This window comes from Acanthochromis polyacanthus, chromosome 11 (assembly GCF_021347895.1).
Source record: "Acanthochromis polyacanthus isolate Apoly-LR-REF ecotype Palm Island chromosome 11, KAUST_Apoly_ChrSc, whole genome shotgun sequence".
Taxonomy (NCBI): domain Eukaryota; kingdom Metazoa; phylum Chordata; class Actinopteri; family Pomacentridae; genus Acanthochromis; species Acanthochromis polyacanthus.
The window spans coordinates 39953976-39973524 of NC_067123.1; the positions used below are offsets into that span (position 1 = coordinate 39953976).

Below are 19549 nucleotides of genomic sequence, written 5' to 3' on the forward strand. Positions count from 1 at the left end.
GCCACATGTTCAGGTGCCAAAAGAAACAATGAAGCAGCTTTTCCTCTGTTCTCCGATTCACTGTAATTATTCTTCGTATTGATAGGGGCCATTGAAAGATTTTTTTCCTTCAATTTCAAGGAATCAGCGGAGATGAGATGTATGTTTTATATCAGTGATGATCTTTAGTGTGAAGGTTAGTACTTGTTGACAGAGATTCTTGCAGACTTCAACAGCATGTCTGTGGTGAAATCACCAATGTGCACATGTCTGCACTAGAGCTGGACCCGAATATCCCGAATATTCGTTCGCTACAGCGGTATCCGGATATTAATTTTGGTATCCGAATATTCGCCTTGCTCCCCTCATCGGACGTTACCGGGCGGAACGAATATACGGCGTTACTGTCTTCCCTTCGCCTTCGGCCCACATCGACTCATCCCGTCCTGTGATCACATAAATATATACACATATGTCTATGTGATCACCCCTCCTCCCCCAGACGAAAATAGGAATATTCAGAGCTCGTCTGTTCCCTTCGCCTTCGGCCCACTTCGCCTCATCCCGCCGTGTTCGGCTCATCTCGGCTCCTCCATTCATGTTTCTTACCACCACCCTAATGACCGGGTTGCTGCCGACTCTGACGTCACGCTTCACTTCGTTGCATAAACACAAGACAAGATGATGAAGACCTCCGCTGTTTGGACGAATGGATCCGAATATTCGGGCTGTCCCCCCCTCCCTTTTCGGACGTTACGGGATGAAACGAATAATCAGATATTCGTCTTTAATAGGGCCCGAAAATCCGGAGACCAGAAACCACTATCCAGGCCAGCCCGAGTCTGCACATGTTGGATGTGAATGACATTCGTTCACACCATGAACACTCTTTGAACACCTCGAACTCTGAAGACTTCACAGAGTTTAGAGTATTTTGTTCAATTGTTCATATCCAACATAATTTCTATTCACATCCTGACATATGTGAGCCCACCACTTTGGCTGATTCTAAAATATCTCAAAGTTTGAATGGGTTGTTTGTGAAATTTTCAACAAACTTTTCATGTCTGGTCCCATCCTACCGACTGTCTTGATATCCTCCTGTCTCCTGTGGCATATTTTTGGTTTAAAAGAAGGCTATAGTTCCAGACAGTGCTGGCGTATCTAGTTTCCAACATTCTGGCTCATTTTCAAGATGGAGCAACCAATCACTATCATGTCCCATTTCAGGTTGTTTAAGCATTCAGCGTTCTCCTTCAACCCCTCAGGGTGTTGCAGTAGAACCCGTGGAGGATGAATCCATCTTGTGAATGAAGAGGAAACTGACAAACCTCCTCTTTGTGCACTCCTGATCTCATACATCGTCCTCAGTCCTCCTGTTTGGTCTGGTTTGGAGTGAAACATATCATCAGCCCCAAGATGGATAGACATTCCCTCCAGCTATCTGTGATACCTTAGCAGGTTAGCATAGGCATGCTGACGTTAGCATTTAGCTCAAAGCATGCCGGTAGACTCTTCATCTTGTTTTGAAACTGCCCTCACCAACGTTAAATCAGCACAGTGCTCTAACATTTGATGAAACATTTCATCGGCCACCCGCCACAGACTCACTGACTTGTTACTTGTAAAAGCATATATATATATATATATTTATTTATAAATTGACCACAGCTGACTTCACACAGAAACTCTTAAGAAGCTCTTGCTGAATCACAAGCCGGCGGTTCACTCTTACTGTGTAAAAAGCTTTTACCGCCGAATTGCCGACATGAGTGGCAGGCCGACACACGCGCACACACACACACACACACACACACACACACACACACACACACACACACACACACACACACACACACACACACACACACACACACACACACACACACACACACACACACACACACACACACACACACAGAGTCTTTGCTTCTCTTCACTTGTTCAATTTTCACCTCCGTCTTCACCGGCTCCCCTGACAGTTTAAGTGTTTGTTATCATCCGTGCTCAGAGTTTGTGTCCTGTCTCGCGCCCCGGCTTCGTCGTCTGTCTGGGATTCTGTCTGTAACGAGACCTTTCCGTCTGATTCATTTTCTCATTCGCTAAATGTGCTGAGGGCCGACGAGATACAATTACAGCAGCTAATTAAGAACATGGAGATTTCACTATGACTGTTCAGTTATAAAATGAAAAAGTAAAAAGCTCTTTCTGCCTCTTCATGCGGGAGAAAACAGTGGATTACTATACACAATTTTCATATTGCGGTGCACACACAGAGTGAAGGTCGTGGCCCAGCGTGAGCCGCCTCTAGCTTTAGGTAGTTATGATCTAAGGTTAAAGCAGCCCAGGAGCCCTGCTGTGAAAGAGGAGCTAATTCATGCTGCAGCAAAGTAAACATACAACGCTGAATGTGGATGAAAATCTAGAGTCTATTTTCTTTTTTTTTTAAAGAAACTCTCATTCATTCATCTGCAATATCAGCAACATGGCACTCCTAATCAAAAACTGGATGAAACAAGTTTAGACCTTTTCTAGTAACTGTGCTTCAGTTGCTGGTTTTGTCAGACAGAAAGTAAAAAAAACGGCAGAGAAACATTTTGCATCACAGTGGCTCCTGGATTACATACATGAACACAGATTCACACTTCAAACCCTAAGGTTAACAAAGGCGACATGTTTCAGTAGTTTTTTGAAGATTTGGGGCATAATTGTTGTAAGTCAAATCAAAATTGTTCAAATAGTTACTCTCAATCTAATCTAATGTAATCTAATCTTTTTTTTTTTTACGTTTATTAGCCCCTTTACAACATCAGTAGAAGCAGCAGCAACAATAATAGAAGTTACAGTGGATGTTTTCTGGTAGCAGTCATAACAAGTGTAACTAATCTATATCCATAAATATTTGGACACAAGTTTGCATTTTGGGGTTATACACATGGCATTAACAAAACTATACACCCATTTCTTTTCTCTTTTTTTCCCTCCCTTTCCCCTTTTTCTTCCCTCCCCCTTCCTTTTCCCTTTTTTCCCTTCCTTTCTTTCTTTAGAGTCTATTTTCTTTTGCTTTTCTTTCCAATGCCGGGCTGGAAATCAGCTTTAAATGAGCACCGAGGTTATAAAAGTTATTCATAAAATTCACCTTTCAGTATTTCAAATCTGTCCATATTTCGTTATTTGCCTTGGTAAAATTATACAGAAAGTGAAATGAAGCAGGACTGACAGACTAAAAGCAGGTACTAAATGTGATAACGGAATATATTTACATGTCGGTGTTACTTTCACTTTCACTCTGTCGATACATCTGCTCCACTTTGTCAACCTGGAAAGTTTTAGTGAGCGAAGTTCAGCCTGTAAGAGTTGTCTGCGCGTAATATTACTTCAAATTTTGATGTCATAGAGGGGGAAAAAAATCATTTTGTTGGCAACAGAAAAGGAGCAGACGGTCATCAAACAACTGTCGACTAAAAACGCTCTGTCACAGAACGTCAAGTTAGAAGAAAAGGAACCCAAAAGACGATCTTAAATATTTAAAGAGTCATAGAAAGTGTTTCCATGCTCCCAAAACTGGCCGCTTCCAAGAGTCTGATAGAAGAGTGTGTGACTGAAAAACAGAGAGAATAACTGCTGCCAAGAGGCATTGTGCAGCTGAATCCATAGAGAATCAAACAGCTGAAGATGCTGATTTTTTTTTCTTTTTGCACGACAACAAGGAATTGTGGAGCAAAATTCTGTAACGCTAACTCAATTTTATTTACTGTAAATAACTTCTATAAAATGGGTTTGCTTTAATCCTGTTGATTTATTTGCTGTGTTGTTATTTGAATGTCAAAATACATTTAAAATAAGTCAAAGGTGCAAATTAATCATGACAGGAAAGACTGAATGAGATGCAGCTAAAAGAGCTTGTTTTCCAGTGAATGCTATCAAAAAATCTGGATCGAACACACTTCAGACCAAGATCCTAAACTAGCTTTCTCCTCTGTTTGTCTGGAGGCTGAAACGGAGGGAAAAAAACCCACTGCAGCCCACTTCAACCTGCAGGAGCTATGTGCATGGAATATTTTGCAGCCGTGGATAAAGAAAAAAGTCCTTCCGTTGACAACAGAAAAGGAGCAGACGGTCATCAAACAACTGTCGACTAAAAACGCTCTGTCACAGAATGTCAAGTTAGAAGAAAAGGAACCCAAAAGACGGTCTTAAATATTTAAAGAGTCATAGAAAGTGTTTCCATGCTCCCAAAACTGGCCGCTTCCAAGAGTCTGACAGAAGAGTGTGTGACTGAAAAACAGAAAGAGAGAACAACTGCTGCCAAGAGGCATTGTGCAGCTGAATCCATAGAGAATCAAACAGCTGAAGATGCTGATTTTTCTTTAGAGTTCGCAACTTTGTCTGATTGAGTCCATTTTATTTACTGTAAATATCTAAAAACTGGATTGCTTTATTCTTATATTTGTCTTTAAATGTGAAAATACATTTAGAATAAGTCAAAAAGTATCAAATTTAATGGATGCAACTCAGATCAAAAAATGTCTACATCAGAACTAGCAATAAATTGATAAAATTAACACATATACTGACAAAAAACACACATTTAATGCAAAGACTACAGACCATCCATACATTCATACTAGGGATGTGTGCGACTAGTCGTTTAATCGTTTAACCGCCTACTCATTTATTAAACGTTTAGTATTTTACTAGTCAGTTAAACGCTGCATTAAGCATCATGCACCTTGTTCTTCGCGCCTCTGCATCGGCTTCTTTGTAAACAGGCTGAGCAGTCAGGGAGAGAATTGCTCCTCCTCCCCTCACACGTAGCAGGGGGCGGGGCCACACAGTTTGGGGAAGAAAGTTTGGAAAGGTAAAGTGGGAAGATGGCAACGTTCCCGCGCAAGAAAATCAGCACCGTTTGGCAGTATTTTGACGCAGCAGATGACAACAAGGTCGCCTGTCGGCTGTGTAAGCAGAAACTTGCTCATAACCACTCTACCGGAGCGATGAGAAACCACATCCATAGTAGACACCTTGATGTAGACCTGGTGAAGATGGCGAGGCCGGGCCCGGCGGGCATGGCGGTGGGGCAAGGCAGACGAGCATGAGAGCTTTTGTTGCAGCCAGACGCTGTGATGCTCACCGCACAGCAAAGATTACACAACTGATTTGTGAAATGACTGCCCGCGATATGCTGCCGCTATCTTTTGTTAAAGGCAAAGGCTTCAAAAAGTTAATGCAGTATATCCAGCCTGAATACACAGTGCCGACTCGCAAAACAATTACATATTATAGACTAGTCGACGAGTCGCAAATAAAATTTGAGACTAGTCGGTGGGGAAATTAGTCGAAATTCCCATCCCTAAATCATACATGCCCATACTTTCCTATAGGCAATTTGCAAACAGATTTCCTGTAAGTTTCTTCCTCTTTGCCTCCATCTTTCCTTTTCTTTTGATACTTAATGTGCAATTGATCTATTCTTCTGAAAATCTGAGCATCATTAGGCGTATCCCCAAATTAGATCTGACTGTCTCACTGAGGGTTCCATTTCCTTGCTGATCATATTTCTCCTTTTCTTCCTCTATAACCAGCTGGAGTTAAACTATGAGATTTTTCTGCAGGCGCCTCCATCACAAAAAGCAACAACAAATTGTCCTGCCTTTTCCACTTGCAGCACTTCTTCTTCCACTCTTGATTGTTTCTTTCACCGTTGACCTTTCCTGATGTGTTTGCTCTTGATTCTCTTTGGCCTTGCTTCTCTTTCTCCATTTTCCACTTCCTGGAAGCTCCTCCACTCACAGATATGCATCCACAAACACACAGACACACACATCAGCTACAGTATGGACTCAGTGTTCGCCCCGTGGCCCAGCAGACTTAGGATAAAAAACGGCCTTGGGAACCCTGCGCCGCCGTCCAACCATGACGTGTTTCAGATTGTCTCCTAAATCTCCTCTGACAGATGGATGGATGTACTACTGCAGCTGTGTAAGTATGAAATAGATCCCTTAAGGAGTAAAGGCAAAAGATCAGGTCTATGAAGGGAGAATAAAAGTCGACTCTTTCAAATCCTGGACATTAAAAACAGAATTGCTCTTTCACACATATGCCCATTACAGTCAAGCTAAAAGAGTTCACACAATAGTGATGAAGCCCATCAGTATTTATGTATTTCACGGGTTTAGAATCACAAGATTGTGGCGACATTCCCACACTGGTGGTGCATTAACCTGCATGATATGAGAAGAGGAGGGAAACCATGGCAACGGAGACAGAGTCGGCTACACTAACTAGGAGGATGGTGGAGTCTGTGGAAGACAAAAACCTAGAAGAAAAGTTTCTGATGCTCCAGATGAAAACTAAACCCAAAGGAAGATCACAGCGTTTGTTAAGTCAGAAGGGGGAGACAAAAGTTCCACACTGTAGGTTTAACAACACAGAAATGGAGTGTGGTAGCGATGACTAATGCTGTGATTATCCATTAAAATAATTAGAGGTCAAACAAAATAGGGCTCATAGCAATTAACAGTAATCAAGGAGATCAATAACTGATATTTGGGTCTGACATACATGTGAAATTAAGGTTTGATGTCAGGTGGTTGGATCACTTTTGTAAGAAGAAACAGCATAATGCAGATGGATAACTTTTAGCGATACACTTTGCTGTTCAGATTCTTAAGAACAGCTCCACTTCCTGGTTCTTGCTGTCATGTGACAACCATGACCAATCAAAATCATGAAAGACTTGAGACTTAAATAACTCTAATTGCAATTCTCTTAAAGATAAAGACATACTTACTAGGGCTGGCCCGAATAGTGGTTTCTGGTCTCCGGATATTCGGGCCCTGTTAAAGACGAATATCCGAATATTCGTTCCGCCCCGTAACGTCCGACAGAGGGGGGTGCGTGGCGGAGGCAGCCCGAATATTCGGATCCATTCGTCTGGTCTCCCGGACGCAAATTTTTCACACTGCCTTTGTTTTGTCTTCAGTTAAATTGAAGAATTCCCAAACAGCGGAGGTCTTCAGCATCTTGTCTTGTGTTTATGCAACGAAGTGAAGCGTGACGTCAGAATCGGCAGCCATTCAGGTGGTGGTAAGAAACAGGAATGGATGAGCCGAAGAACACGGCGGGATGAGCCGAAGTGGACCGAAGGCGAAGGGAAGAGACGAGCTCCGAATATTTTCGTCTAGGGGGAGGAGGGGGTGATCACATAGACATATGTGTATATGTCTATGTGATCACAGGACGAGATGAGCTGATATGAGCCGATGTGGGCCGAAGGCAGAGGGAAGACAGTAACGCCGAATATTTGTTCCGCCCGGTAATGTCCGACCGGATGGCCGAATATTCGGATACCAAAACTAATATCTGGATACCGCCGTAGCGAACAAATATTCAGATATTCGGGTCCAGCCCTAATAATTACTTTAGCATTCAAAGTACACTGTAATATAAATTTATTTGACTATTCAATGTGAAAGACTATAAATATTTTCATGTGTTAATGTTACTGATTTTTTTTCAAATTGCATTCCTAGTACATAAACTGTACGAATTAATGCCAAATTTAATTCAGAAAAACACAAACTCCAATGCAAAACTTTCTTGAAATGTCTTTGTTTACTGTTTTACATGTTTAATTGAAAAACAACCCTTCATCATTTATCCTTTTGTGTTGATTGGCTACTACTCAAGACATATAACCAATCAGATCCATTTAAAATCCCATAATGGTGACTACAGACAGAGACATAAGACCCGAAATAGTATTAAATTATTAAATTAATGTATTTCTCAGGAATCTGCAGGAAAAACTACAGCAGTACCATTTTATTTTATTTTTTATTTGCTGAGAAATAGACGACAGGATAAACACAGGAATATGATCTCCACTAGTTATGCTAATGGCTGAACAATGGGAAGATTTCTGCAGATATGTGGTTCACAAATTCCCAAATTCATTGAGCCCCAGCAGGATTAAGCACAGATGTGGGCTTTCTAAACGGCCTGAGACGCCGCTCTGTGTTAACAAGTCATTTTTGCTTGTTAACACGAAGCAGCGTGTCGCCTCGTCTGGTCTGCTCACAAAGCACCGTGTCAACCAGCTGCTGCTCAGACTGCAACATCTGAGAAGATCTGAAACGGCTCTATCAAAGCCACTCAACCTCTCGCTCACTCCTTTGTGTTCGGTTTATATTGGTACATGACAAGACTCTCTTTCTCTTTGAGTAACCACGTCTTTTTCGCTCAAACAAATTCTCTATCCTCCGCTTTCTTTCTTTGTTTTCATTTCTCTCAGCCCCCCAGCTCTTTGCTTCTCTCATCTCACCATCACTTCATGCTTGAAAATGTCTGGAATTAGTCTAAGCAGATTTGTAAATTAAGAAGTGTTATCTTACATAGGCTTTACTTTATTTAAAAAAAAAATGGAGTGGAAAAAAATTGCCTCTGCTTCACTGTAGGAGCTCATCTGAATGCTGAGAATATCAAATCTAAAGTCTGCGTTGGCAGCTTTGCTTTGAGATGCAAAGCCAGGAGTGTGAACCTTTTTCAAGTGGGAGACAAAAGCATGTCAGGAATGAAGCCCTCTTACATAATTGAGGATCATTTACAGCACATTGTACAGGGTTATGTAAGTTATCAGGGCTGTTGTGGTACATTACTGAACCCCTTCAAAGGGGCTGCATCTACAGATTAGAGGAGAAAATATGAATTTTTAAAGGACATTAGCTGTACTGAATAACAGAGAACATGTTTCTGTGGTCCATTTTGTTGACTGTCATATAACCTTACAAATGGAAAATACATACAAGGGTTCTCGGTTTACAAAGTCCTCGACGTATACCGTTTCGTCGTTACTGGTTACTGGAACTAGTTAATGAGTGGAGCGGATGAATACGTCCTCATACGGCGCTATCAGACGGCTTTGTCTCCATTCTCTGGTTGTACTCCACCTTGGATTGTGCTGCATTTACTAACTTTTTGTCCTTCATTATGGCTCCTAGCGTAAGTCAGACTCTTCTGACATATTGTAGTGACCCTCTGTGATGAATGAGTGAGACTTTATCTGGTTCTCTGCTGGTTTATTGAACCTTCACACAGGATACTGTGGGCTGTAGCCAACGCCAGAATAACTAGAAAAACCCCCATAACTTAGCTCCAGAAGAACTAGAAGAACCCCATAACTTAGCTCCAGAAGAACTAGAAAAACCCCATAACTTAGCTCTAGAATAAGTAAAAAAACCCTCATAACTTAGCTCCAGAAGAACTAGAAAAACCTCATAACTTAGCTCCAGAATGACTAGAAAAAACCCCATAACTTAGCTCCAGAATTAGTAAAAAAAAAACCATAACTTAGCTCCAGAAGAACTAGAAAAACCCCATAACTTAGCTCCAGAATAAGTAAAAAAACCTCATAACTTAGCTCCAGAAGAACTAGAAAAACCCCATAACTTAGTTCCAGAATTAGTCGGCATTCCCAGCTCTCTCTACTGCTGACTCTCAGCCAATCAGAGGTGAGCTAACTAAACATGGCATGTTCACTGACATCAGGTAAATCTGGAACTGAACAATAAATATTGAAGTCTCAACGTCAACAACAATATCAGTCTGTTACAATATTCTGTTATCTTCTAGTAAAATGATTCACACATGCATGAAAGTCGTTGGTATTCATGACTTTTATGAAGAACTGGTCGATATCGTGATGCACGGAACTGATTTGTTTACATTTTCGCCACAGTCCGACTTACAGCAAAAATCGACTTATGTTGATTCCTAGGAGCGGAACTCTGACCTAAGTCGAGAACCTCCTGTACATGGATCAGCCACATTGTTAAAACCTCCGAGCACCTTTCAACAATGTCTGTTTGACGCTCAGTATGAAACTAAAAGTCAGGAGCCAGAGTTTCCAAGCAGAACATTGCATTGTAACGAGATGATCGGTGCAATTCACACGAGTGCTTTTAATGTTGTGGATGACTGCTGTGCGTATTCAAGTGAACAGTACAGATTTGTAAATGTCACGTCCGTTTCTATTCACAATATTATACCAACACTAAAAAAAATCTCAAATCCCAGCAGCAGAGACCAAGAAAAACATGACAATGCGGCAGAGCCACCGGGAAAAAGGATATTTTGTCGGCCCATGAGCAGCTCCAACGATAGCAAATCAGATTTGTACCGGCATACAATCAGACAAAACTCCTTACATATCAAACAAAAACAAGGATTTCAGAGAGAGAAAAATTCACGAAAGCAAGAAAGCCACCTGAAAGGTAAAAGTCAGAACTCGCAAACAAAGTATTTGGACTGTTTTTGAAAATATGGTCTTCCCTCTGCTTCTTTCCAGAAATCTTTAGTGTGGGCGTTTTTTTTTTCTTCTTTTTTGAGGTGCATGTACATCGACTGTCACGTTTTTAAGCTACAGTATAGTGTTGGCCATCTGCTGCCAGCAACTAAATTGATTTGCTTCTCTCCTGCTCTCTGTGCTCACATATCCTGCCTTTTAAAACAGCCTAATTGCCAACTAAGCTGTTCTCATTTGCAGATTTTTTCGATTTCTGTGGTCAGGCAACAAAACAAGTATGAAATAGTGACTCAAACACAGTCCTGTAAGACGACATGTAAACCAGTTGCCATTTTGTACAGCAGAAATACAGATTTAAGGACTGCAATATCATCTGACAAACCCCTAGCTGCTAAAGTTTATGATGTGCTGTGATTTGTGCTGGATTTACATGTAAAACGATGGATGAGACAGAAAGGACTGTTTTTACTCAAACACGTTTGGAAACAGAGACGCTTCTCTGAAAAAAAAAAAAAACACCCACATGAGAGGTTTGTGTGCAAACAGAAAGTCTGACAGTGCAAATTAGAGAACTGGCAGGGTAAGTGCAAAGCCGGCAGCGAAGGTAGAACTCTGATCAGTGTGAAATAAGCTGAAGAAACTGTAGAGACAAGCTCAAAAATATTTTCTTTCCAAGTTACGAGTTTCATGTACGCGTCAGCCGCATTTATTCTTTCAAATTCTTATTTGTTTTGTATCGACGCCAATCTAATTCCATACACTGACTCATTTTATCAGCCCATTAAAACGTCCATTATCACAGCAGATAATCTCCATCCATATGGGTCAGCAGAGACCTCCTCAACCTTCGAGCTGCTCATTATCGTCCTATTTAATTGTGCCTCATTATCAACTCCTTTAATAATGGCAGAGTTGTGATTTTGTGCTTACAAAGAGGAACAAAAATGCACATTGGGAGGCTTCTGGGATCCTGATTTGTCACTTCTTTTCACTTGAACCTCATTTTAGCTTTCACTTGCTGGTGTTCTCTTGCTGTTTGCTTCCATTTTCAGTCGTTATTCGATTTTGTTCAGCACCAAAACAACTCGGCATAGAAAAGGATCCTGGTTTGGGTTAAAATGCTGGTTAAAATGCATTTTTTGCAAGGTGTTGACTCCACAGTAGATTTTACATGCATTTACTCACTGGAGCGCAGGAGGTTGGCGCCATTATTGGGCTCATTTTCTGTTTATCAATAGTCAGAATGGATGATAATGGTCTTGTGAGCCTACTGGAAGGCGGAGGAGGCCCCGCTGGTCCATATGTACCGCAAAGATCTGCCATGATAACAGCCATTTAATGGGCTGATGACGTCTAAATCGGGTGATCATTTGCGTCTTTGTTCAATATCATCTCAGTAGGGAAGAAGAGGAAGAGCTGCAATTTCACTCTCTCCGTCCTGCCCTCGACTTTTCTAGGCAGGCAGATAACCATCACCTCAGAAAAAAACACACTGCTGTTCCTTTTGTCGCCTATTTATTTACTGGATGCATGGCATGGATTTTGGATGAACGAGTGAATGGTAAAACTGTAAACAAGAAACAGAATATTGTGTATAAGCTGATATGTAAAGAACAAATCATAATGTCTCCTGACTACTATACACAGCAGAGTACATCTAACAAAGGCTAACGGGCTAACAGGCTAACGCTAGCAAACGGCTAATTAGCATCTGTGCTAACGCCTTGTAAAACATATTATTTTGGATAAATTACTGGCATGAAACATCTTATACAACTCCTAGCAGTTAGTACTAAGCTTACGCTTGCAGAACATATTCCAGTAACTTACAGGCTGTGCTGGCTTAAAACACAGTGCGGCAGGTACAAAAGAAACTTAGCCGTTGGCTGTGTCTGAAATCGCATACTAACGTACTACTCATACTAAGTGTGACGTCAAAATAAGTATGTAGTGCGTTCACATTAGACAGTATGAAAAGACTGAGTACGCGAGAAATACCCGGATGTATACTATTTCCAGAAAATTTTTAAGTATGCGCGGTGACCACACTCGTCATACTCAACCGCCCCATAATGCTTTGCGAGCTACCCACCAAAATGCAAGCCTCCGCGGGATATGTGGCCGGACCGGGGCGATTTTTATTTTATTTTATGCGGTTAAGTAGTAATCCTAATCACCCCACAGATTTGAGAAATAGGCGTTTTCTGACCAACGTTTTAAATTTGTCAGACGCCTCACAACGTGCTACTGAATGCTAGCAGCTAGTTGCAGCAGCTCGCTTTGCATACAGAACAAGTAGCAGCTACCTCCAGTAGCCTGCAGCTACAATTGAAACGATTCTCATAATCTGGCTAATAACTGCATGAGGAGTGCCGGCTTGAAATTGCCACATTAATTATGTGACTGTTTGTTAGCGTAAAATCGACGTGAAGCCGGCATTCAGCCGAGATATTTGAGAGCCGTACTTCCGGTTTTTGTCGTCGGAGGTTTGAAATGCATTATGGGAAACGTAGTAGTATACTACAGTGTGAACGGTCGGCATTCTAATCATACTTATAGTACGTAGTATACAGTATATACTCATTGAGAATGTAGTATGTAGTACAGTATGCGATTTCGGACACAGCCGTTGTCTGTTGCCGTTAGACAGGAAGTGGTCGGCAGCATCACTTCCGGTGTCACACCAAAATAAACCGGACAGTGTCAAACCATCACAACACAACAAAGAAAGTCCCTGTGAACAAATTTTAACAAACAAAAAGAAATATAAGTGGCTCTTATGGAGCCAGAACACTCTCCATACAGATTTATTCTTCTGGCCTGCGGATAGAACTGCCACCTACTTGCTCACTGTGAAAGGGTTCTTTAGTAAATGTATAAAATATATCAGACCAATCAAGATAACTCATTGAAAGTTCATAATCGTGTGAAATTTATCAACTTTCTAGAACATTTATAGGGATTTTTTTCTTTGTGTTTGTGTCCGGACAAAGCATGCTGTGAAAAATCTTCAGATCTGTGCTGCCTTAGAGGTTTACAGCTCAGAAACTGCATATTCCTTCAGTTCAATCCCCTGAAACTCAGATCTGTTCTGTCTGATCAGTCGTCATAATTATCGCCTCATTAGGGCTCTAACCTTTGAAGCCTTTAGCTCAATACAGTGTTCTCGTGATGTAAATCCACACAACTCCCAGTGCACTGCCGCTGGCATGCTGCAACTTTTGATAGATTCTGTAATTACAGGACTTCTCCACATGCAGTGTGTCAGCGTTCCCTTTGTGGAGGCTTTTCTTCCCATTTGAAGCACGTTCAGTTCTAAGAAGGCTTTGCTTCTCGTAAACACTCGGGCCATAAAGTGGATTTAGAAAGATTTTCCGATCCGGCGGTTAAATGATAGCAGGTCAATACTTTTGAAGCTCCCTTTTTCTTCTGCGTTCTCCCTCAGTAACAACCGCTGCTACAGAGGCCTCCAGATCAGTCAAGCAGGGAGCGTTTTCTGCTTATTCAGTGATTGTTTTTTTTTTTTTTTTTTTTTTTTGCATATATCACTTCAGAAAATAGGATCACAACAATGATGAAAATAAAACTTTAAAATTCCCCTTTGGTTTAAACTGAAAAACAGAGTAAGTAGGGCAGCCAGATAGTGGGGATCGCCCAGTGGGTTTTACATTTAAAATAGATAGAACTTAAATTTTATGCACCTTTATCTAAAAAAAGATGGTTTAATTCCAATTCTTTGGATATATTACACGCCTACCATTCTATTTTGTTCGGGTCATTAAATGACAATTAAAATGTAATTTATTTGAGTTAATGTTACCAGCGTGAAGACTACATTTGCCTATAGATTATTCAAAAGATGAAGATAAATTGAGCATTATCATTGCCTTTATTTGGCTCAATAAACTCCAATGGCACAAAAAAGTCCACTTCTCTATCATTCATTTGAAAAGTCAGACTACTGCTTCATCAGCCTGTGCAGGTAAAGCATCTTTTTTCGATGGACTTTGTCGTGTCGGGGGCTTTTCCTGACGGTTGGCAAAATGACATTATTCCATCCTTTGCATTGTGCGTCTGCTTTGCTGGACATTACTGCTCTAATTCTTTGCCTTTGCTGTCCTTCTCCCCGTTTGTACAAGTAATTTAGGACGCTACACTGGTTTCCATTTGGTATGTAAATTTCTGTGTGATACGGTGGATCTCGCCCACATGTCTCTGAGTATAATTCATTTGTGACACTAGTTTCATAACATGGACAAGAGCTCTCGTTTGAGTTAAAGTCCCTGATAGTTTGTCAAGAAAATAAAGCTACAGTAGGTTAAGTCGGACAAGTTTTGGAACTTTTAGTTTGCTAACGCAGTCTGGATTAATGTATTTAACTTTTGACAGAACTGTTCCTCTTGTTATTGTCTTCTTTGAGTAGCATCCTTCGCCCTAAGTTTGTTCTTTTTAGTGATCTCTTTGTGTTTAGCATCTCCATTCAACCTTGGTTAAGCTGCATCCACCTGGTTTTGATAGCTTCCTTTCTCCTAACAAGCTGGGTTGGAACAATCACGAAAGCAGCAAAATGATTGAGAGAAGAGGAAAGCAGTTGGCACACCAGTCATGGCGAAAACGGAGTGGCAACACATTCATTCTTTCTAATACTAATAAAACAAGGTGTGAAATTATTTATAGTGACAGGGTATTTTTTTCCAGCATCAATACACCAAGTAACTGTTCTACACACATGCATTGTTCATCACACTGAAAGAACCCAGTACCCTTTCCAGTTAAAGTCAACCTTTAAATCAATCTGCATCCAGCCAGTGCATGGAATCAATAACAAGAGGTGACACTCCCTTGGCGTGTTGGAGGACACATGCAAGTGCAGCTTCTGCATTAATTGAATTCCCATAATCCATCACTCACAGAGAAATGGACAGAAAGGCAGAACTATAAATCTACTTTGAGGCGGAAGAAAGGATGTGAAGCAAAGACGCTCGCTGAGTAAATGCTAGTGGACTAAAAGCAACAATCTGGCAAAAATGTGATCGATGGACCTCAGCTTCGATTTTTTCAAGATTAAACTGGTTGTATTTGTGAGTACATTAGTATTTATTCATCTTTTTTGCGTTAAAAGGCTAACACACTTCATAAAATGTCACTAAAGACGTGAACTTACCTAGGAAAGCAGAAGGCGATACGGTGCCGTTGCTGCGAGAAACCATGACGCTGATGCCGGTCTCAACGAACGGGACGGAGAACTCCACCACCTCTGACCTCTCTTCGTTAATGGTGAGAGAGCCGATGGCCATGTCCGCCCTGTTTGACACCACCTGAAAGACAGATCAGCTGGAGTTAGAACACAACAAACACTCACAGATGAAACAATAATGCTGATTATGTCATAACCACAGAACATCTGGGATATGGAAGAAGGCAGGTATGCAGGTGTTTGTTGTAGTCAGTGTGCTGGAAAGCTGGACAAATGTAAAAACCTAAGAAACTTTGACAAGGGTCAAATTGTTATGGTCAGATGGATGAATCTGAGCATTTCTGAAATAACTAGGCAAACCCAACAATCTAAAGATGCCTTTGGATTTCAAATGAGCGATGGTGGGAAAGAACAAAAAAAAAACCTGGGACAGGGAGGGGGGAAAACTGAACCAGGCTCAGGGAGTGCGGTTATCTGCCTCGACAGGTTGGGTGAGAGTAGGGATGAAGGGGATGGGGATGGCAGGATAGAATTTTGACTATTGTAATGCCCTTTACGCTGGACTTAATCACTCATTCCTCCATAAACTTCAGTTGGTTCAAAACGCAACAGCACGTCTCAACTCCAACTCCTCAAAATACTCTCACATCACTCTGGTCCTTCAAGCGCTCCACTGGCATGCCCCCCCCCCATCTCAGAGCTGTTGGCAATTCACCAACCTGCCAGGACTCTACGCTCGTCTAGCCACACCTCCTTGGTTGTCCCCAGGGCAAGATATAGAAAGTTGGTGACCGCTCTTTTGCCGTTCTTGGCTCTAAGCTCTGGAACTCTCTTCCGTCGCACTTTCAGTCCATTTCTGAACTAAATGTTTTTAAATGTCGTCTGAAAACACACTTGTTCCGTGTAGCGTTTGACGCTTGGCTCCTTTTAGAACTGTGTGTTTCTTAAAATGTTTTTACTTATTTATTTTATTTTACTCTGTTAAGCGCTTTGTGCTCCTTTTGGCGGTTTGAAGGCGCTTTATAAATAAAATTTGATTGATTGATTGATGGATTGACTTTATTTTGCATGTCTTATTGAACAATTTGTCAAAAACTAGAAGTTTGGCTCGACCAAATTCTATAAAAGACTAAAAATTCTGCACTCCTTAGCCACCAGTTGTTTTCTGACAAAGTGTTCTCGGCTGAGCTGCAGGCTGTGTTTACAAAAATGAGCTGGTAACACCTGCGGGCACCTGGAGAAATACTGTCCATGTTGACTCCAGGTTCTCATTATAACTACCAAACTGCACAAAAAGGCGTGTTTAAGATTCCTCTACTTTTAGCCATGGTTGTTCTGTTTCCATCAGGATGCTTGACTTTATATCACAGTAAAAATGAGCCACCACTGAGGAAAAAGGTAACAGGAGTGATATAAAAAACTGCTTTGGGTTCAGAGGGTTACAGGAAGTACATGATGGGCTAGCATGTATGAACTCAGCACCCTTCTACAAAGCATCACCTTCAGGTTCTGCTGCCCACTGATATATAGGGTGGAATCAGTGCTTTATCTCAGTATAGTTTGAAAAATGCTTCCTCGTCTTTGTCAGCGGAGTGGATGTAAATTCAAGCACAGGAGTCTTTCTGTCAGAGCTTGCATCATGAAACTGGGCCGTGTTCCTCCTCAGAGCTCCTCTGGCAGCTGTAAATGAGGCTCAGGTGGTCAGGAGGTGAAGAAGTGAGGGGATTCACAGCTCCGTCGTGTTTCGCCTGGCAGGAAACAGAGGTTACTTGACTGCAGTTGAGGGACTGTGGAGGTTAGAGGAGCTGGCTGCTGACCAGAAGTTCATTAGTCTTCCCTGGCCCGGCCCCAACAGTCTGTGAAAAACAAAAGACTCTGCGGCTCCTCAGCAGACACCACTGAGATGCTTTTCATCAGCCTCTTAGAATCACCATCCAGAAATACTTCCTCCTCTTTCTCTGTTGAGTTCTCGAGTGCTCATTGATGCACTGTTATGCCTCCGGACTGAAGTTCCCACTTATCACCGGTCAGCAGGAGAGGAGCTGCAGTGGGCTGATGTCTTTATGTCTAGATTTTTCTGGAAATACATTTTGGAAATCTATAGGCGGTGCTCTTTTGTTGAGAGCTGAAGTGAAACTACTGAATAGCACATGTCCTATTCCAGAAGTAAAAAATGAAGCAAAGGACGACAAATTCAGCAACATCCACGGCAGTCACAGCATGATTCACTTCATGTCTATATATATATATATATATATATATATATATATATATACACACACACAGTATTCTTCAGAACTTGAAGAATTCAAAGAAGAAAAACTCCAAGAAGAACGTTAAAAAGAGAAGAACTCGAAGAACTTGAAGAACTCAAGGAAGAAAAACAAAGAAGAAGAAGGACTTGAAGAAGAAGAACTCGAAGAAATAAAACTCGATGAAGAACTTGAAGAATTTGAAGAACTCAAACAAAAAGAACTCAAAGAACAAGAACTTGAACAAGAAGAAGAACTCAAAGAAGAACTTGAAGAAGAAAAACTCAGAGAAGAATCCAAAGAACTCCTCGAAGAATGCTAAAAAGAAGACGTCAAAGAAGAAAAACTTGAGAAACTCGAAGAAGAAGAGCTTGAAGAAGAACTTGGAGAACTCAAAGAACTCAAAGAAGAAGAAAAACTCGATGAAGAATATGAAGAACTCGAAGAAGAAAAACTTGAAGAACTCAAAAAAAGAACTCGAACAAGAAGAATTCAAACAAGAACTTGAAGAAAAATGTGAAAAAGAATTTGAAAAAGAACTCAAAGAAGAACTCTTCTAGTTATCCAGAAGAAAATATATGTTATGCAAACATCACATATTGCAAAAATAATTATGAAATAAAAATGAATTAGCAGAATCTATTGAAATGCTGTTTTGAAAATGGGTTGCTCCATACATAACAAACCAAATCTGAAATAATTTCCCATCTAGCTTGTCAGAATCAGCTGATTTAGTATAATTCAATGAAGCCATGCAGCATTGCAACTTCACATTAATATAATCCGAACCGCAGTTTCTTTAAATACGTAGATGAGGGTTGAAATTTTTAATTGGTATTAGTTCTTTCTGCATTCTTGAGCCCTTATACGTAAAAAAAAACAAAACACACAACTGAGCCCCTAAAAATTGCAACCAAATCAATTTTACATCCATCTCAATGGTAACAACCTGAAGCCAAAATCTCATTTTTGTTCAGCGTGATTTTTAGAATTAGTTCAACAGACGAACTATGGTTTATTATCTGGGACATAGATCAATAGAAACAAGCACTGGTACTTTGGGTGCTTTACCTGTTAAATGTTTACTTAGAAAAGCTTCAAATAAATCACATTTTGGGGAATCTTTCAGGGCTCATATCCCTCTGTGGGCTACGTGGTTGATTAATACAAGTTATAGCATATAAAGGTTTTTTATTTTTACTTATATTTTGATGGCAGGACCATCTTCTAGCCACGATTCCTTCTCTGTCCAAACAATTTTCCATAATAGGTATATTCCAACACACTAATGGACGCATTTTGAATCTTGACAGCGTTTCAGATAAAGGTAGTCATTATGTTAAGACTCTAGTTTTTCCTTTTTTTGAAAATCTAATTAAATAAAATGCCATGAGTTCAAAATTCCTCATTGTTGTGCTGCAACGACTGTGTCTCGTTTTGTATTCGTCTAATTTGATTGCTGGAAAACAGAACATCTGTGAACTCTGTGCCCTCCTACAAAGCACTGCCGCAAGATTCTGCTGTTTGTAGAAGTGCAGGGTGAAGTGTGTGTGAAAAGAAAAATTAATTCAAGGTGCTTTGAGAAAATATTTCAGTCTTTATCAGTGAAATGGACGCAGACATTCTGGAGGGGGACGTAGAACCAGTTCACGGACACGGGGATTGTTCTGAAAGACGAGCTGCTGTACAAAAGCGTGTATCTTCAATCAACCTTCTCAGGAAAAGAGCAGGAAGAAACCGAATAAAAACTAAGTTTGTTCTGAGGACACTCTAAAGCACATTTCTGCAAGATGACGCATAAGTTGTACACTTCTG

The 19549-nt window shown here is 40.8% G+C and overlaps 1 protein-coding gene across 1 annotated transcript in view; it reads right to left on the reverse strand.

Moving 5' to 3' along the window:
* grin2da (glutamate receptor, ionotropic, N-methyl D-aspartate 2D, a) overlaps positions 1-19549 on the reverse strand; it is a 322668-nt gene that overhangs the window by 61596 nt on the left and 241523 nt on the right. The window contains exon 10 of the mRNA XM_051955237.1: positions 15450-15603. Coding sequence (XP_051811197.1) covers positions 15450-15603 — 154 coding nt within the window. The remainder of the gene's footprint in view (positions 1-15449; positions 15604-19549) is intronic.